This window comes from Herpailurus yagouaroundi, unplaced genomic scaffold (assembly GCF_014898765.1).
Source record: "Herpailurus yagouaroundi ecotype Mexico unplaced genomic scaffold, PumYag 196, whole genome shotgun sequence".
Lineage (NCBI taxonomy): Eukaryota > Metazoa > Chordata > Mammalia > Carnivora > Felidae > Herpailurus > Herpailurus yagouaroundi.
Genome location: NW_024412427.1, coordinates 84,687 through 105,292, shown reverse-complemented (window position 1 = coordinate 105,292; position 20,606 = coordinate 84,687). Strand labels below are relative to the sequence as shown.

The 20,606-nt window shown below is 55.6% G+C and overlaps 1 protein-coding gene across 1 annotated transcript in view; it reads right to left on the bottom strand.

Annotated features, from left to right (window-relative positions):
* Positions 1 to 20,606, bottom strand: part of SULF2 (sulfatase 2) — a 91,131-nt gene that overhangs the window by 25,263 nt on the left and 45,262 nt on the right. The window contains exons 3-4 of the mRNA XM_040446832.1: positions 13,741 to 13,892; positions 2,061 to 2,230 (exon numbers count right to left, since the gene is read on the bottom strand). Of these exons, the coding sequence (XP_040302766.1) occupies positions 2,061 to 2,230; positions 13,741 to 13,892 (322 nt within the window). The remainder of the gene's footprint in view (positions 1 to 2,060; positions 2,231 to 13,740; positions 13,893 to 20,606) is intronic.

Sequence of the window (20,606 nt, the reverse complement as noted above, 5' to 3'; positions counted from 1 at the left end):
CCGCGTCAGGCAGCACTTGCGGGAGCCCACGGGGACCACTGCAAGAACACGACACCAAACTTGAGTGGGTGACAGTCTGACAGGAGCCTCCCGACAGGAAGATCTGCAGCTCTGACCCACCAGCAGGGCCCTGTCCCCCCCCCTCCCCCCACCAACTACCCGAGACTGTCATAATTAAATACCCCAGCTGCAGAACTTTCTGGGTTTTGGTTCTAGTGAGGAAGTGATTATACCCAGGAGATAAGAGAGCCTTCCCAAACAGACCCCTCAAAAGGCGAGGGGGGTGGTTCTGGGTAAGTAATAGCAGGCGTTACTCATGTTCAATTTCTGTAATTTCCATTTCAAAGGGGAAATAAGTGAGCAGGCAATGTCAGACCACCTCGTCCAGGGCTGCTGGGGGGGAGGGAAGCCAGAACCTCTCTTAAAGGAGAAGCTGCGGAAGCAGGGTGTGCCCACCCCCCCAAGGTGGGACTGAGCCGGCCACGCCCCCTCCCACAAAGGGGAGCCGCTGGAGGGGGTGGAGGTGGGGGGGGAGGGCAGGCAAGTCAGGTGTGCAGACAGGCGGTGCTGCGGCCGGAGGGGTGAGCTGGGCGCCGCAGCCCCTGGAACGCGGTTCGCCGTCTGTCCGACTGTCCTCCCCAAAGACCAGGGGGATCAGGAGGTGAACACACCGCCTCATCCTCTCGGAGCCACGTCAGGGCGCTGTCAGAAAGTAATTAGATGCGAAGGGCAACACATACTGATCGTAATGAAAATTAAACGCCCGGAATATTCAGGCCGATTCCAAAGTGCCCTGTCCTTGTCGCCCCAATGTCGCAGCCAGGGCTGCGGCGTATCACTGCTAAGCGGGAGGTGGTTTGAGGCAGAGAAGGAGAGAACTTTCCAGAGCGATTTACTAAGCAGCTGGAGGGAGGAGGACTGGACAGGAGGGCAGAGAGAGAGGTGGTGTGACTGGGGGCGGGATTCCAAGCTGGCTCTGCCGTTTACCAGCTGCGAGTCACCTTGCCTCTCCGTGCCTCAGTTTCCCCCTCTGTGAAATGGGAATGCCAGGTGCGGTAGGCAGCCCGTGTGACCAATGGAATACGACACAGCGATGGTGTGTCCCTTTTAGATTAGGTTCCAAAGGACCCCGGCTTCCATCTCAGCCTCTGTCTACCCCAGGCCCCCCAGTCCGTTCCTCTGTCTCTGATCATTTGCTCTGGGGGAAGCCAGCTAGAGTTGCCGTGTCGCAGACACCTTGATTAGAACCTCAGGAAACCCTGCACTAGAACCTTCCGGAGGAGGAGGCCCCTCCCAGATTCCCAACTCACGGACGCTGTGAGGTCGTGCACGTTTGTGACTTTAGCTGCTCAGTTTCAGGGTAATTTCTTCTGCAGCAAGAGATCGCTAGCATTTCAAGGATCGTTGTGAACATTCAGGGATTTGGTGTCACCTAAAGGACTGAGCACGGAGCCTGCCACACAGCCCACAGCTCAGTAAAGGCTGGAGAATATGCTCACAGCCTGACGAGGCTACGGACGCCTTCTCAAAAAACACGTTTAAAATGCACAGGGTGGGGGTGCCTGAGTGGCTCAGTCGGTTAAGCGTCCGACTTCGGTTCAGGTCGTGATCTCATGGTCTGCGGGTTCGAGCCCCACGTCAGGCTCTGTGCTGACAGCTCACAGCCTGGAGCCTGCTTCCGATCCTCTGTCCCCCTATCTCTGCCCCTCCCCTGCTTACGCTCGCCTCCCCCCAAATAAATATAAAAAAAAAACGTATAGCATAAAGTACACAGGGTTATGAAGGAAGCCTATTATACTGCAATGCAGTTCTATGCACAGACCCCTCGGGGGAGGATGAGGGCCCCAAGGGAACAGCACTGCTACCTGCTTTGGTCTGTTAGCCAGGCTGGCTGGCTTTGCACCCGGTTTCCCCACAGAAGAGCAGCGGGTTCCCGGGGTCTTTGAACCAGGAGGATCAGAGCGAAGGCAGACCTCTGTCACTGCCATCACCGTCCCAGAGCCCGACCCTCCCACCTTCACGTCACCCGGCGGCTCGGCAGGCAGGACTCCCAAGCTTACATGTGCTGGGATGCGTTGGGGAAGAGGCCTGAGTACTGGGGGGCGGAGTCCTCGGGGCCGTGGGGGGCCGCGTGGCTGATGACCATCAGGACGGGCCTGTGCGGGTACATCTTCTTGGACGTGCGGAAGAAGCTCACGCTGTCGTTGGTGATGAGGTCTGTCAGGTAATCCTGGGGGGCAGGGAGAGACAGGAGAGCCAGTGAGGAGCTGAGCACCCGTGGTGTTAGGTGCCCGGCGGACGCGCTCGGGGCACAGCGGGGACCCAGACAGACAATCCCTGCGTTCCTAGAGCCCATCCTAGGGGAAGACAGATGATAAATGAGCACGGAACGTCGAATGGTGCTGATGGAGACAAATGAGGAGAGAGGGGGTCAGGGAGGATAGGGGAGAAATGGCAGTCTGTCAGTCATTCACTATAGATGCTGAAATAATACCAGCTCGCACTTTTGAGTGCTTATGGTATGCGAGGTACGGTTCTGCGTTCACTTCTCTTAGCTCGTTGAAATCCCCGTGTAACTGTGAGAAAGTAGGTGTGATGATAATTCCTGTTTTCCAGAACAGGGAAGTTAGATGAATTGCCTGATGTCACACGGCTGGTAAGTGTTGCAGCCACGCCTCCTGAGTCTTGGTTCCTAAGCCTGAACTCTTTTCCAGGCTCCAGAAAGACCACGAAAGACCCACAGGGTGGGAACATCCCTGTGTTCCTGGCGCGCTGTGCTGGGGGCAGGGGCAGCTGAACACGTAAACACGGAAGCAAGATAGTGACACAGTGTGACGGATGAAGGGAATAAGCTGTGACCGAGGAGCCGGAGTGGGGACGTCCTTTGGCAGGGGCAGTCACGGAGGGTCTCTTGGAGGGGGTGACACTGGAGCTGAGGCCTGAGTGATGAGGGGCTGGATGTGGGGAGATTTTTATCACCCTCGGTTGTCTGCCGGGATCCTCGAGGGCGATTTGCTGGGCCTACTCTCAGAGACGCTGGTTTTTTAAATATATATATTTTTAACGTTTGTTTATTTTTGACAGAGGGAGAGAGAGCATGCGTGGGGGAAGGGCAGAGAGAGGAGACAGCAGATCTGAAGCGGGCTCTGTGCTGAAAGCAGAGAGCCTGTTGTGGGGCTCAAACCCACAAACCGTGAGATCACGACCTGAGCTGAAGTCAGACGCTCAACCGACTGAGCCACCCGGGTGTCCCAGAGATGCTGGTTTAATTGGTCTGTGGCTTTCTTCAGGCACTGGACTTTTAATTTTCGTTGGTTTTATTTTTTAAAGTTTATTTGTTGAGAGAGAGGGAGGGAGGGAGGGAGGGAGAGGGGGAGGGGGAGAGAGAGAGAGAGAGAGAGAGAGAGAGGGAGAGAGAGAGAGAGAGAGAGAGTTCAGGGGAGGGGCAGCAAGAGAAAGAGAATCCCAAGCAGGCTCCATGCTGTCAGCACGGAGCCCGATGCGGGGCTCGAACTCACAAAACTGTTGGATCATGACCTGTGCCGAGATCAAGAGTCGGATGCTTAACCAATTGAACTACCCAGGTGCCCCACACACATTAGACTTCAAAAAAAATTTTTAACGTTTATTTATTTTTGAGACAGAGAGAGACAGAGCATGAACGGGGAAGGGTCAGAGAGAGAGGGAGACACAGAATCTGAAACAGGCTCCAGGCTCTGAGCTGTCAGCACAGAGCCCGACGCGGGGCTTGAACCCACGGACCGCAAGATCGTGACCTGAGCCGAAGTCGGACACCCAACCGACTGAGCCACCCAGGTGCCCCCACATTGGACTTTCAAAAAGCTCCCAGGGATCCTAATGTGCAGCCAGGACTGAGAATCACCCATCTAGAGGAAGAGCTCCAGGCGGAGGGAACAGCAGGGACTCCGATGCAGGAACTGAACCTGTTCGAGGACTCTCAGCAGGAAGGAGCAGGGTCTCCTGAGAGTCAGACCTGCTTAGACGCCGGGCGGGATGAGAGGAGAGGGGGAAATGTAACGAGCAGGAACTGAGGGCTTTAAAAGCTCAGCTATGAAGGGCTCAGCCGAGAAGCTGAGATTTGCCTCAACTCTTCAGCAGGATGGCATACAGCGGGAGTGCCCGTGCGTCTAAGACAGGACTTCGGGGACGCTTGTACTTTATACTAAATGCACAGGGAGAGTCACTGCAGTGGCGTTGATAAAGCAAAAACGTTATCGCCGTGACCAGCAACAGGAAGGCGATTAATGAAGTAAATGTAATGCTGTGCTGTGCAGATGTTACACAGAAGCGAACTCGTAGCTACTGAGGTGGAAACGTGTCCAAGATACACCGTTAAGGGAAAGAACAAGCTACTTTCAAATCCAGGAAGATCCCACCTTTTTGTGGGAAGGGAGGGAGGCGGGGTGGGGAGGGCGGAGGGGTGGAGAGGAGAAGCCAAACCCTTAACTTCATATGAGCACCAAGGAAGAATCTAGAAGGACAGATATCAAAGTGCTAACTGGGGTCTGGGATAAAACAGAGGGGGAGAAAGCCACTTGCTACTTGGTGTACTTTTCCCGAAATACTTTTTATGGATAGTCCTGGGGAGTTATCTGTAGAACCTATTATATAAAAGTAACATTATAGATCACCTAAATCCAAGAGTTGCTGCTACAGTTATGGAGCATGACCCGAAGGCACAGGGAAAGTTCTTAAAATGACAACGGTAACTGCAGAACCAGCAGGTGGGTCCCCTGCCTCCGGCTGGTGGGGAACCATGGGCCGCAGCTGCTTGCTCTCCATAGTAACCCCGTCTTCACTGCTTGATTTTGGAACTGTGCGCCTACTTGGCTGTGATGAAACATGTTTTCAAACAAGCTACTGTGGGCGCCTGGGTGGCTCAGTCGGTCAAGCGTCCAACTTCAGCTCAGGTCACGTTCAACCGGTTCGTGAGTTCGAGCCCCACGTCGGGCTCTGTGCTGGCAGCTCGGAGCCTGGATGGAGGCTGCTTCAGATTCTGTGTCTCCCCCCACCCCCCCGCCCCTCCCTGATCGCCCTCTGTCTCTCTCTCAAAAATAAATAAACGTTAAAAAAATAATGAAAAACTAAAAAGCTACTGTGGACATCCATTCCCAGGAGAGACATATGGCGCCATGATAGGGCATCCAACAAACAACCTAGAGCTACCTGGGTCCACACGCACAAACCTGACAGACCTGACCCTGGGTGAAGAAAGAGGGCTGGAGGACACGCATGGTACGATACCGTTTATATACAGGCTAAGAACACAGAAAACGATGCTATACAGTGTTTGAGATGCTTGCCTATGTAATAAGCGCATCCATAGCAATCAGCAGGAGACGGGTGAACTTCCTGGGAGGGGGCAGGCCAGGAAAGGGGCTCGGGAGGGTAATACGGGGCCCCTGTAGCCTGTGATATTCCACGTTCAGAAGCGTATGTGGTGTCATTACCATGTCTGACTCTCAAGGCTGGCATGAGGGTCTCGAGCGCTAAGAGGCGCAAAGCTCTTGGCACGGTGCCTTGCACGTAGCCGGCCAACGTTATGCCTGTCTTAGCGGTGCGGCAGCCTTTCCGCATGCCTGACAGCCGCCCACCTTCCTGGGTCTCCTCAAAGCCACTCCTGCTCTAGCTAAGCCCCTGCTGATCCCTGATGGCTGCAGCAGGGCACCCGCGATGGCGTATGACAAGCTGCACACCCACCTCCCAACCATCCGTGTGGACTGAAGGGGACGCCACCCGTACTCCAGGGGCGGGTGGTGAAGCCCCAGGCTGGCCAACGAGGACACGCCATCTCTCCGGCCACGGTACTTGAGCCAAGTCCAGGTGTCGGAGGGACGAGGGGACCTGGGCCAGGGTGGCGGTGGCATGGTCCTGTCCTGGCTAGGAGCAGATTCAACAGACAGGATGTGTCCGTTGGCTGGCTGGGGGTGGGGGGGGGGGGGGGGGGGGCCGTCTATCCCCCCCCCCCCCCCGCCCCCTGCCCCACGGTTTCTGGCTGGGGTGAAGGGAATAGAGATGGGGGTCCAGGAGAAAGAGAGTGTCAGGGTGCGGGCGGGAGTGCTATATGTCCAGTTCTGGACAAGTTGAGCTGCCTGTCTGGGTCAGTCGTGAAGAAGACGTGAGGGAGGTGGGCTGTTAACAGGAAGGATAAGACAGGTGCGAGGACGAAGCAGTCTGGAAGGTGAATTTTCTAGAACCTGGAGACGAGCCGACAGACAATGAGGAACTCCCCTCTCTGCCCCCCTTCAGTCGTGGGCCAGGCCCATTCCCGGTATCCAGGGGGAGGTGCTAGACTTTCCCCTGGTGCACTCCTGGCCAGGTGCAGGGGGCTGGGGACGCCAGGTTCTGGGGACTTGGCTCCTACCCAGAGCTTAGCAGCCAGAGCTGGGTCCTCTTGTCTCCCCTCCCCATCCTGACCTCCCACTGACTTTGATCAGTAAACCAAGAGGAACCCAGTACTTTGGTGGGGATCGCTAGCCAGGACTCTGGGCAAAAACGTCCATTGCCAATGGGGGTGTGGGGAGTGGGGCGTGCTCCCGGGCTCGCTGACAGCCCGGCCCCTCTCGTTCCCGGCCTCGTTCCTCAGGCGCGGCCTCTGCCGCTCTTGTTTATGTGCTCACTCAGCGACTACTTGTTGGGTGCCTGTTCCCAGGGTTCCGGGCTTCCTGTTAAGGGCTGGGGCTGTGGTCACAGGTCCCTGTCCCCATGGTGACCACAGTCCTGTGCGGGGTGTGGGAAAGCATTCTCATCAGCGGTAAGAAGGTGGCAGGGGACCTGGGAGGGACAGGGAGGTTTTCGCTCACTTAGGATTACCCCTGGCTGCTGGGGATGGGGGTACTGCAAGGACGGGAATGGGGATCATGGCTGATGTGACGGGAAGCTCTGCCCGGACAAACGTGTCCCATGGGTGCCTCCTGGGAGATCTGCCCACGGAAGCCCGTGGTTCTACCTCTTTTTGAACTTGGGTGAGATAAGCCAGCTCACCGCAAAGCTCTCAGGGCCCCTCCCCAGATGGGAGTCTCCTGGCTTCCAGAACTAGTTAACTGTTCTGCTTGGGAGGCCCACTTGTGGGCTGCTTTCGGGCTGTGCCTTGAGACAGATGACTGTGCCCCTGAGACCTGGTTTGAGGGGCAGGGCGGGGGTTGGGGGGGGCTCTCGAGCCCACCTCTCAATGTTTTCTCCACTTGGCAAGTCAACCTTCTGTAACTCCGGGAGGGTCTCCTTTTCTGAGCCACTGGCTTCCTCCATCTAAATTATATTCTACATCATAATGCGGACACTGCACCCTCTACAGCCCCTTGTGTTCAAAAGAGGTTCACGTCCCTTTAAGGAGCAATCATATTTCATGAAGCTGAGGGCTCTGGAGTCAGCAACACTGGGTTCACACCCCGGCTTTATCACCTACCTGTGGGCCGGCGGCTCGCCTTTGTGCCCCTCAGAAAGCACCTTTCCGCCTCTAAAACACGGGCCCGATAACAGTCCCTTCTTCAGATGGTGGGAGCATTTCACACGGGAATGAAGCACTTGGCAATACACTCAGAGCCAGACCTCAGGCCTTTGTATTTTCTGTCTGCTCCATCGTTCCCGCCCCTCCCCGGCCCCCAAACAAAATTACTAACGCGCATGGGGTGGTTTACACCAAGCATCAACAAACCTTTTCTGTAAAGGGTCAGATAGGAAACATTTGAGGCTTTGCAGGCCGGAGGTCTCGTTTGCATTACTCACTGCCACTGTAGCAAGAGAGCAGCCGCTGGGTAAATGAACGGGCCTGTCTGCGCCCCAGTAAAACCTTGTGCGGCCAAACTGCAAATTTCATGTCAGTTTCACATGTCAGGAAAAGAGCGCTGGTCACATGTTGCTCTCTTTGTGATTTTTTTCCCCAGCTAGTTAAGAATGTAAAAAACCCTTCTCAGCTCAGAGGCTGGACAAAAACACTTGGCGGGCAGGACTTGACCCATGGGCCAGAGTTCAGAGAATGGATTTGGAGGCCAGATGGCCTAGGCTCGGATGATACTGCTTTACCACTCACTAGCTGTGTGGCCTAGTTCCTTAGCCTCTCTGTGCCTCAGTTTCCTCGTGTGCTGGTTGTGAACAGTAACTATGGTGAGACATACATGAGCTAATTCAGGTGGAACGATTCCAACAGTATCTGGTGCACGTTAGGTCTAAGGGAGCGGGAGTCATTATTCCTCAAGAATTACGGGGCTGTGGGGGCGTCTGGGGGGCTCAGTCGGTTGGGCGTCCGACTTCGGCTCAGGTCACGATCTCACGGTCCGTGAGATCGAGCCCCGCATCGGGCTCTGTGCTGACCGCTCAGAGCCTGGAGCCTGTTTCAGATTCTGTGTCTCCCTCTCTCTCTGATCCTCCCCAGTTCATGCTCTGTCTCTCCCTGTCTCAAAAATAAACATTAAAAAAAAAAAAAAAAGAATCACGTGGCTGTGTTTTCCACGTGAAAATGAAAACGGTACAAACAAATCTGGTTCCCTTTGATTACTCCTCACACCCCCCTGCTTCCAATCTTGGCCCCTTGGGGCCTTAACCAGGAAGTATTTTTTTCAGATGCCTTGTTACACGTGTTAGAGTATGGCTTTATGCATCTTTTTACATCAGTTAGATCACACTGTGTATATTTTCTTTCTTTCCTTTCCTTTCCTTCTTGGTCCCTTCCTTCCTTCCTTCCTTCCTTCCTTCCTTCCTTCCTTCCTTCCTCCCTCCCTCCCTTCCTTCCTTCCTTCCATTCCACATGGCAGGGAACGAAGCAAAGTCACACGCCTGCCTTCATGGCCTTGTACTCTAATGAGAGGAGACAGAGGTTAACAAGTGACCCAGGGATACACACAGGTGTGGTGCTCACTGCGGGGGCAGGAGAGTTGGGGTGCGATGCCCTGGGCTCGGGGTGCTCTAGGAGACATCTGAACAGGGGCTTACAGGAGCTCTCTCTGCAACCCGCTCTTTCCATCAGCCCCCCGTGTCCAAAGCCCTTCTGATGGCGTTACATACAGATCCCCTCATCTTTTTCTAGAAATCCTCCAGGGTAGGGTTCCTTTGTGGTCTTTTAATCATTTCTTGCGTTAGTGGCCCTCGTGGATTTCTTTCAATAACAAAGCTGCAACGAACAACTCAGCGGTCCCGACCTGCATAGAGGGAGGCTTCTCCACGACAGAAAAGCGCAAATGACAAAGGGCGGCTCAAAGGGTGGTCTCATTCGAGTTTACAGACACCGCTGTTCCTTAGGGCCTTTCCACCACCTGACCCTCATCATTCCCCTCTCCCACTGGTCCCGCCTTCTCTGGTCCTCTTTGGTGATCAGTGCGTGTGCCACATCATTCTTTGGTCATCATCGCTGCCTCTCTGTCCACCTGCCATCAGGACCCTTTTCATGGCATCCAGCCTTGGGATTAGTGACTCAGAACAGAGACCTCAGAGGGCCTTTGAGGGGACCTCCGGAAGGACTGTCACTTCCTCCCGAGCTGGGCCTCCTGCTGAAGCCACTGAGGGCAGCGACACACAGGCATCTCACTCCTCAGAGTGCTGGAGCAGGGAGCCCCAGGCAACTCCGAGCTCCCTCTCGCTCCCTCCCAGTGCGACGGCTCCCACTGCCTGCTGCCCGCCCCGGGTCCGAACCCTGGACCTGAGCCAGCTCTGACCCCAAAGGGGCCCCCATCCCTCTGTTCCCAGGCCTCTGGGAACAGGGAGCCCAGGAATCCTCCCACGGGGCTCATTCACAGGGGAGATGTGTCTGTGGCAGGAAACGGGGTAAGTAGCAGCCACTGCATGTTCCGTCCTCAGCCCCAGAGGGACTCTGAGTCTCCCTGGATAACTTGATTACAGGGCTGCTCTGAGACCAGGCGTGGACGTGGTGAGGAATTTTAACAAGGACGGAGTGGAGTTTTCTAGGTAGTGGACGATGTGCTCGTGCTGCGTCTGGGAGGAGAGAAGCAGTGTGTTCAGCCCCAAGACACTATAATCTGTATTTCTAATGTACAAATCCCCCCGTCAGGACTTTGGAATCAATTCACTCAGAGGTAATGGAGGCCTGAGACCCAGGGTGAGGGGAGAGGGCGCTGTCCAGGCGATGTCACACGTGGTTGCTGCCACCAGGGCCTGAACGATCAGACTCAGTAAGGGGGACACACGAGTGGGATCCTTGGTCAAAGGCAGGAGGGATCCCCAAGTGTGCAGTGTTTCCAGAAGGGGAGTGGGATAGGGCGCTTTTAGGCCACTGAGCATCCTGCCCATTTTCATTTGGACTCTATTCTCAGCCAGTGTTCCAGCGTTTGGCTCCAGAGTGGGGCTCCCGCTGTCCCTGCCTCTGGCTAGGGAGTGGGGCGGGTGACTTACAGCCCATCAAAACACTGCATCCCCTGGCCACACCGATTGGTCCGGGGACAGACATGTGACTGAGCCAAGAGCCAATGAGATGCAGTGAGATTTGCTGGGAATCTCCTGGGAAGGAGACTCCCTCACTTGCAGCTGGGCAGGAAGGTGAAACGTGGAAGGCCGGCCATATTGCTACAAGGGGCAGGGAAAGCGAGGGGGGAGGGTGGGAGGGGGAGAAGGGGGAGGGGCGGGAGGGGGAGAGACCGTAGATGGTGCCGCAGAGAAGAAAACAGAGCTTAGAGGAGAAAGAAACCACCGCCTAAAGATTTTGTGTGAGCCCCTGGATCCAGCCGTGCCTGATGCCGTTACTGCTGGACCAGTTAAATAAGCTGACGTTTCCTCTTCAGTTGAGCCATTTTGAGTTGAGTTTCTGTTCACAAGCAACTCAGAGAGGCCGGTGTGATTCAAGAAAGGATAAATCCTGTAGTTTGGGGCCCCCGGGGAAGGATTCACAGAAGAGAAGATGGGTAAAACTTGGAAAAATCCAGGGCAGGAGAGCACTAGCAAAGATTTGGGGGTGCTTGTAAGAACGGACAAGGCTGGTCCGGTTGAACTGGCTCGTATGGAGCTGATGAAGTGGGCAATGGGGCCGATGTGACGGTGTATGTGCGAGTGCGTGCACACACGTGGGCCCATCACTTCACAGTTAATAACCCACCTCCACATCCCAGGCTGTGAATACCTGATCTGTTTTTGTTCATCCCTGGGTACCCAGCACCTAACACAGTGCCTGGCATATAGCAGGCTCTCAACAAATATTTGTTGAGGGAATGAACGAATGACATGACCAAACTGGACTAGTCCGCTCACGCCTCTGATTGCTGGGGATTAGAAATACTACACGTAAAACACCCAGCACGGGGGCACCTGGGCGGCTCAGTCGGTGAAGCGTCCGACTTCGGCTCAGGTCACGATCTCACGGTTCGTGAGTTCGAGCCCCGCGTCGGGCTCTAGGCTGTGTCTCCCTCCGTCTGCCCCTCTGCTGCCTGCACTCTGTCTCTCGCGTCATCTCAAAAATAAATAAACGTTTAAAAAAAAAACAAACAAAAGCCACCCAGCGCAGTTGCTTGGACCCTAATAGGCACTCAATAAAAAGATGTGCACGTTATTAAGTATGTACCAGTGTGCCCACTTCCCAGATTTGGGAACTGAGGCTCTTAGGAGTAGGTAGCATGTCCAAGGGCACATGATATGTGTCAAGGCGGGGCTCTGTACCCCAGTCCTCCAACTCTAAGACGGGAAGTCACTGCCCGGTCCCCAGAGGGCGGTGGGCAGAACAAGGCAGGGGGCCGCCAAGGCTGTACATCCATGGGTCAGGCACGCTTGATTCACGCAGGATTCTAGGAAATTAGCTGCCATTGTTTAAAAATCAGGAGATCTCACAGGAAAAAAAAAAAAACGCGTCAGTTTGTAGCTTCTGCTGAAAAATTAGAAAACCTGGCCCTCTTGGGCCCACGTTTCTATGCAAGACCGACGGGCCTGATGGACGTTGGCTGCCCCCTCTTGAATACATTCTTCCTAGTCCCCAACACCCACCTGCCGTCTCCCCTACCCCTGGCTTCCCATCCTGTGTGTGTGGCTCCTGTCCCCTGCCGACTTCTGCCTGGGAGCCTTGTGCAGCGATTCAGAGAGAGACCAACTAGGGAGGGCGGTCATCACACTACCCCACAGAGCCCCGGTTATGACACTCAGCCAGGCCCAGGGTCAGTGGCAGTGAGCGTGGGGAAGAGAGAGGGAAGGGAAGAATGTGTGGGGAAAGAATGGGTCAACTGTGGGGGGGGGGGGGGCGCACGAGCTGGCTTAGAAGATTTAGTTGGGCCAGGAATATTTGCTCGTCTCCGGATTTTTTTTTTTTTTTTTTTTTCAACGTTTATTTATTTTTGGGACAGAGAGAGACAGAGCATGAACGGGGGAGGGGCAGAGAGAGAGGGAGACACAGACTCGGAAACAGGCTCCAGGCTCCGAGCCATCAGCCCAGAGCCTGAGGCGGGGCTCGAACTCACGGACCGCGAGATCGTGACCTGGCTGAAGTCGGACGCTTAACCGACTGTGCCACCCAGGCGCCCCCGGATTTTTGTTTTTTTAATGGAAAGTTTGGAGGAGACATCACTGTCAGTTCCCCCTCCTCCTCCCCCTCACTTAGGTCAAGAATCAGCAAACTCTAGCCCGTGGACCAGCCGCTGCCTGTTTTTATAAATAAAGTTTTACTGGAACTAGCCAAGCTTACTTGTTTACACATTACCTGCAGTGGCTTTCATACTACAACGGCAGGCTTGGGTCGTTGCCACAGCGCCCGTGTGGCTCGTAAAGCCTAAAATATTGGGTCTGTGGTGCCCTAGAGAGGAAGTTGGCTGTCCTGAAGGGCCCCGCGCGGAGTATCACTATGGAGAAAGGGCTTTTCTGATCACCTTCACTTATGTGATCCTCAAAAATCTTTCTGGTAAAACCATGATGAAATGCCACGATACCCCAGTAAAAAAAAGACGACAATACCCGTGCTGATAAGCACCGTGGAACAACGGGAGCTCTTGTAACATTTCTGGCCGTAAACCGGGAACCTACACCTGGTTCGGCCACGTAACCTACCGTGTATCTAGATAGCAATTCTAGGCCCCGGGAGAAGAGTCCGTGTGCCTCCCCAAAGCCCCATGAGAGGACGTTCCCAGCAGCCTGACTCCTAAGAGACGCAAACTGGAGACCACAATGTACCCCCCGGGCGTGAACGGACACCTACCCCCATCCCCGCAAGGGGGCGCTTCGTAGCAGTTCCCGCTGATGACGTGTGGCCAAAAACCTCAACCCGGGAGAGCACACAGCACACGATTCCATTTACGTGAGGTTCTAGAACAGGCACAGCCAATCCATGGTGATGGAAGGGTCGCCTCGGGGGCGGGGTCACCCACACACGACAACGGGGCTGGATGTCAATGTGGTGCGGAGCCAAGGAAGCCGGATTCGTCTGCGGGTGGCTGTCCCCGTGGGGGGACGGCTGGTGGGAGGGGTTACACGAGGGGGCTCTCGGGGCTGGCGGGGGCGCGCTGCTTGCCGACCTGCCTGGGCGCTGGGTGCACGCGCCTGCTCGGTTTGCGAAAATTCACGGATCGGTACCCTCTGTGCGTGCGCTTTCTGCCAGAATGTTCTGCCCCGGCAGATTGTGGACAACGCTCTCAGAGACTGTTATGCGAGAGATGAAAACACCGAGATGATACACGCTGGCTGCGCGAGATCCCTCGTCTAGGACAGGGTCACCCTCCAAAGCCAGGCAGTGGAGCTCCCGGGTCACCCTCCGCACTGCCACCCCCTTCCCCACCCCCGCCGAGGGGGCCACGCAGGACGTACCTTGGAGTAATCGAAGCCGTGTTTCTCCTTCACCCCGTTCCGACAGAGCGTGTAGTTATAAAAACGGGAGTTTTTCAGCAGGCCGACCCACTCCTTCCAGCCTGGTGGCACGTAGGAGCCATTGTACTCGTTAAGATACTTCCCGAAGAAAGCTGGAGGGGAGAAGGGTCAGGAGGCCACGTGAGAACACGGTCAGCAAGAGCCTTCTCTGCCACCCGACCACCGGGTCCCCGAGGTGTGAAAGCAGCGCTACCCCGAGCCACCGGGCCCCTCGAAAGCAGGCGAAGCCTAAAATAAAATATATAGGATTAGAGAGCGAGTAAATTATTCTGAAACGTAATTATCCGAGCATTCAAAGAACGTGCCACCTGGTAACCCGCCCTCTCAAAACAGCTGGTAAAGGGCCTTGGGAAGAATAATAATTTCACAGGGGTGATCAGTGAGAATATTTTCTGGCATCTGCAACCAGGGCCGTGGGGCACGACGAGATTGGGGACTCGTACGGCGACCAAACGACGGATCCTCTCGGGTTACGGTGCGTGGTCTACCTTCCTCGCCGAAGGCGATGCTAAGCGACGGTGCAGGGCCATAAAAGTAAGAGTGCGATTCTTTCCCGGGCAGGCTTATGGGCCCCTTGAACCCTGTCTACGACACGGGACCAGAACACAAGAGCTGACGTTAGAAAACGAACGGTGCCGATGTTGCTGGTGATGTGGAACGCGGGCCCTTTACACACGGCCAGGGCCACGCGGGCGGGTCCTCCTCCTGCGGGACCCTGGCTGGCGGCGTCTGCTGAACCTGAGCGCGCTCGCACCTTGTGCCCCAGCGATTCGAACCCTGGGTGTTCGCTAGACGGTAAAGCATTTGTTGGTTCACGAGCGTGAGCAGGACGCGCTGAGGGTAGCGCTCTTCGCGACAGCAGATAGCTAGCTAGGAGCCAGTCGGATGCCCGTCAACCAAAGGGGTGGCTGAATCCACTGCTGGATGTTCCCATCGCGGGGTGTCGCGTTTAATAACACAGACGCGTCTCAGGGCGCCTGGGCGGCTCAGTCGGTCGTGCGCCTGACTCTCGATTTTGGCTCCGGTCAAGATCTCGTGGTCGTGAGATCGAGCCTCACGTCGGGCTCCGTGCTGAGCATGGAGACTGCTTAGGATCCTCTCTCTCTCCCCCTCTCTTCCTCTGCCCCCCACCCCCCGACTTGCGTGTACACACGCTCGCTCTCAAAAAGAAACAACAACCCAGACGCGTCTCAACCACCTAATCACGTTAAGAGAAAGAAACCAGATATGGAACAACGCACACCGCACGGTCTCATTCAGAAGATGCTCCAAAATGGGGAAAATGGACGTACGGTGGAGGAAAGCAAGCGGGCAGGGCACGCCTCCCGGGGCACAGCCTCGTTCTCTCTCTCGCTGCCACGCGGGTGCTTCGGTTGGTGAAACCCCACTGAGCTAGATGTTCAGGAGCCACGCGCTTCCCCGCGTGCACGTTCGACACCGGCCACAGAGCTTAAAGAAAAATGACCGTGATTCACCCAAAAAACCCTCGGTGGGGGAGGAGGGAGCAGACGAGATCCTCTCGGTGGTACTTTCTTGTTCTTTTTTCTTCTCAGCGAGCGACTGGGAGTTTTAAAAATTACAACCGATAAAGCCAGTTCCAAGTGACCGTTTCTCCAGGGACAGAGGCCCTATGCCGGCTCTCTCCTTCAGATGAGGACACCGGGGCCTCGGAGACACCCGAGAACCAGCACTGAGGGTTCAAGAGTGGGAGAGCTGGGGCTGCTGAAGTGGGTTGCAGGGTGCCTCGTGCCCGGCAAAGTGCGAGTGTTGGGCAGGTGCCTGTTCAGAGCCGAAGATGAGAGGAGACAGACGGGGAGGCGAACATCCACAGGAGAAGGAGTGGCCTGGGGCCGGGCTGTGCTGGCAGCAGAGGATGAGACGGCCCCCCGCCCCCCCCCCCCCCACCTGGCTTGGGTCGGGAGAGCGGGGATAGAGCTGGGGCCCTCCATGGGGACACTTTCCTGGAGACCTGGCAGGGGGCTGGGACCGCCTCGGGGTGGGAAGCCCCCTTAAGGACCCGAGCAGCCAATTCCCGAGTCCCCGTGGCACAGGACAAAGGGACGCACGTCCATTCAATCCTCCCCTGGCACCAGCTGGGCCAGGAGGCTGAGGAAGCACCTCCTGGAAGGATCTGGGCACCAGAGGAGGCGAAAACAGGAAGAGAGGGTCCCGAGCAGCTTCAGGGTAAGCCCAGGGTGGGGCCTCCCTTTGCGTGGCTGGGGGGCAAAGTGGACATAGAAAGAACCCGAGCTTTCCGGGGAGGAGGGGCAGGGAAACTGGCCACCGGGCTCGGAGTCCCGGGTAACATCCGATATTCAGAGAGTAAAAGCAGTTAGGAAGGGGCGCCTGGGGGGCTCAGTCGGCTGAGCGCCCGGCTTCGGCTCAGGTCACGATCTCACAGCTCGAGAGTTCGAGCCCCGCGTTGGGCTCTGTGCTGACGTCTCCCTCCCTCTCTGCCCCGACCCACATTCATTCTGTCTCTGTGTCTCTCAAAAATAAACATTAAAGAAAAAAAAAAGCAGTCAGGTGGCGGGTGTCCACTTACACAGCGACTGTGCGTCCCCAGCGGGTGTCAGGGCACAAGGACTGAGATGTCGGCCGGACTAAGGGGCCTCAGCGTCCAAGGCCCGGGCGAGCGGAAGGCCTGGATTTCTCCCTCGGGAACACGGCACGTTCAGACACTCGCGGCCCTCCCCGAAAGCAGTGGCGCTCAGCCAGGGGCGGTTTGCCCCTCAGGGGACACTCGGCAATGTCCACAGACGTTTTCGGTTTTGTTACAGATGGGGCTGGGACGTGCAACCGGCATCCAGGGGGCCGAGGCCAGGGATGCGGCTGAACATCCCACGGCGCTCGGGAGGCCCCGCACCAACCATCCCGTGTAAAATGCCTACAGTCTGCGGGTGAGAAACGCGGAGCTAAACAATTCCACCTGCCACCCGCACCTGTCCCCCCTCCTCAGCAACAGAACCACGTAGCGAGGGCTGAAAAGGCCCCTAGAGATCAAGTACCGTCCAGGAAACAAGGTCTGCTAAACCTCAGTGACCTTATTCCTCACATTTGATGTGAGGTCTTTCCATATATGGGGAGCTCTACTCTGATAAACCCTGCCGGCCCCTCTCCCCTCTCTCCTGTTCCTCCTCCTTGGGGAAGAATGACACATGGCAGGGGTCAGCAAACGTTTCCTGCGAAGGCCCAGACCTTAGGAAGAGGGTGAAATTTTTTTTTTTTAATTTTTTTTTTTAACGTTTATTTATTTTTGAGACAGAGAGAGACAGAGCATGAATGGGGGAGGGTCAGAGAGGGAGACACAGAATCGGAAACAGGCTCCAGGCTCTGAGCCATCAGCCCAGAGCCCGACACGGGGCTCGAACTCACGGACTGCGAGATCGTGACCTGAGCCGAAGTCGGCCACTTAACCGACTGAGCCACCCAGGCGCCCCAGGAAGAGGGTGAAATTTAAGGAGCTCCCCCCCCCGCCCCTTATGGAGCCCCGGCACTTTCCATTCGTGACAAACACTGGTGGTGATGGGGGAGTTTCCCTTTGTAGACACTGAAGTCAAAGCGTAAAACATTTGAGAGGAAAATCTTCAGGAAATAGCACATCACTGTACCCAGGCCTGGTGGAAGCCCATGGAAACTGCTTGGTTTGGGGTGACACTGCCCTGAGCACATGTGGATTCACATATCTACACCCATTTATTAGGCCCCGATGGTATGCCAGGAGCCGTCCCAGGTGATGGCAACACAGCAGTGAATGAGGCCACCAGCGTCCCTGCCCTCTTGGGGTGGACATTCTAGCGGGGGAACTGTGATCACAGAGGTGATGCTGTTGGTAAAAACAAAGTGATGAAGAAAATAAAGATGGTGTTCCAACAAAGTGGCTAGAGATGGACCCCGGCAGGTACCAAGGGCTTGAGCAGTCAAGGAAGGCTGCTGAGGACGAATCAGGGGGAATAGGAATACAAGGGAAACTGCTGTAGACAGAGGAAACGGCAAGTGCAAAGGTCCTGTGGCAGGAACAAGCTTGGAGGCATTTGAGGAACACAGGGAAGCCACTGAGGAAGGGAGAAGATGACGTCACAGGGTAGAGGGACCAGATCGTGAGCAGAAGCCACAGGAGGCATGATGGGGAAACTGAAAAGGGCCCACATGTCCCCTGAAATACTATACACCAGATTTTACATGTTGTGTGCATTTTCCTGGAATCGGGACACATTCTGAAAGCAACCCAAGACCTCAAGTAGCTTCAGAAACATACAACTTCCCTCAGGTTCACCCTGAAGGGTGAACAAAAGCCCCGGGAAAAAGGCACCCTGAATCTCCCTGCTGGGAATACTGGGTTCTCTCCTAGGTCCCCCAAACCCTGGCTTGGGATCCTATGGTTTGTCCCTGAAGATCTGGACCAAGGTCTTTCTGATGAAGGTGCAGCTTGGAATGCTAAGGAGCTTCAATCTTGGCCCGGCCGGTGGGATAACTTTCTTGGAGGGGTGCCGCCTCGGGAAGCCCACCCCTGCCCATTATCGCCCAATGCCACGGGTGTCAAAGTGGCCGAGGCCATTTCCTCCGCTGGAATGCCCTCTTTCACATCTCTCTCCTCTCTCCAACCCCCAACTCTTAAAAAATCCAGAAAGAGTTTACTATTCAGGCTCCACGAGACCCTAGAAAACAGGGCTTCAGTCAAAGGCTTTTAGTGCCAAATTAGATTTTGCTCTCATTTGATTAGATTTCCCCCAGGCGGTTTTTAAAATGGTTATTCTGGTACCAGTTGAGGTGGGAGAAGCAAATTAGCGTGGGCCCTGGGGCTCCGGGGCTGGGAGATACGGCCAGGAGAATGAGCTGGAATTAAAATCAAGATTAAAAATACAGCCCATGTCCTGGCTGGAGCCCCGAGCGTTTAGCTTTCGGGGCCGGGACGGCGCAAAAGAAAGAACAACCTGGGGGCTGGTGTGGGGGTGGAATAACTTGGCAGGCAGGTTAAGAGGAATTAAATGCCAGGCCAGGAAAGGCCACCGATAATGTGCTGGCTGACGCCGCCCCTCGGGAGCAGGCTGGCATCAGTTGAAAGGATGGAGCGCTCACTGCCTCCCGCGTACCAGGCACAGGGTGGAAATTTACCCCTGGAAGTGGAGACTTTTATTTTGCCTGCTTGATCCTGACCGTGGTCCTTTGGGTACCATTACTTCCTTACTTAAGTCACATGGGCTGATCTTAACTCCAGACGCCAGGGTGGCAGGCATAATCTCAGCCGGACCAATCAGAGGACTACCTTCCCCTGGCTACCTGTCATTGGTTCAGGGCCAGGCATGTGACCCAAGCTGGGCCAATGAGAGTGAGCCCTGGGACTTTGAGGGAGCTGCCGGAAAACGGACGTTCTTCGAGATGGCTTAGAGCTGATGGGGACATAAACTTGAAGCTGCTGGCAGCCATCTTGCCACCAAGAGGGGGTGGTTGTTCTGTTTGCTTAATTCAGTTTTTCAGTTGAGCTCTCGCGCTTGCAATCAAAAGACCCGAGGAAAAGCAGATGAGACGCTTAGCGGAGAGCAGGGTTTGGCAAAGCAAATCCGGCTGCCACCTGTTTTTGTCAATACTTCTACTGGAACAGAGCCACACCCATGTGTTTATACAGTCGTTATGGCTGCGTGCACACCATGGCAGAGTTGAGTTGTTGCAACAGAGACCGTGTGGCTGCAAGTCCAAAACATTTACTATCCGGCCCTTTGTAGGAAGGGATTTTCAACCCTTGGTGTTATGAGCAAAATTCCCCGTGCGGGGTGAGGGATCCCTCAGGGATGGAAACAGGGCTGTGTTTAATCCGGAGAAACAGGGGCCAGAAGTAGACTCTGAACTGGGCCAAGGCAGCGAGGGGGCTCCAGGGCGCAAAGGGACGACCCACCGACCCAACGGCAGTGACAACAAGAACAGAGCAGCCAGTCACAGGCGGTCTTCGCCTTGTGTGGTCCCGATACACGCAAATGTCACTTTCCCCAGTTCAGTCTCCCACAACACGGTTCCGACTTAGCCACCGAGGCACATTAACTGTAATTGCACAAAGTTAACACACGTGGCTACTGGCCCTCCCGTCCACCAATCACTGTGTAAGGAACACGCACATCAGGACCAGGGCCCGGTCACGTCATTTCTTGCACAGTCTGTCGGTGACCGGTCCCCGTGCATCTGATACTCGGTTCACGCACAGACAGCAGAGCGTGTGGCTGGGTTGCCTCCCTGTCCCCTGGTGACACGTCTACAAGACCCGTTACAAAAGTGGATTGTCGAAGGGGAGAAGCGGCCAACAGAGATGAGAGAGAGCAACCAAGAAACGAAAAGCTAGCTGAAGCGGTAACATGAGGGGAAGGGAAAAGGAGGCTGAGAGGACACGAAGCTGACCGTGGGGATGGTCGACATGCACAGGGCGGGAAGCTCTCCATTTGCAGCCAGACAGCTCAGTCACCGATACAATGTGATCATGACAGAAAGGGTGCAGATGTCCCAGAGGAAGGACGCCAGCAAAAACAACACTCCACGTTAAAGGGGCCCTCAGATGGGGCGCCTGGTGGCTCAGTCGGTTAAGCGTCCGACTTTGGCCCAGGTCATGATCTCACTGTCTGTGAGTCTCAGCCCCGCGTCGGGCTCTGTGCTGGCAGCTCGGAGCCTGGAACCTGCTTCTGATTCTGTGTCTCCCTCTCTCTCTGCCCCTCCCTTTCTCATGCTCTGTCTCTCTCAAAAAATGAATAGGGGTGCCTGGGTGGCTCAGTCGGTTGAGCTTCTGACTTCGGCTCAGGTCGTGATCTCGTGGTCCGTGGGTT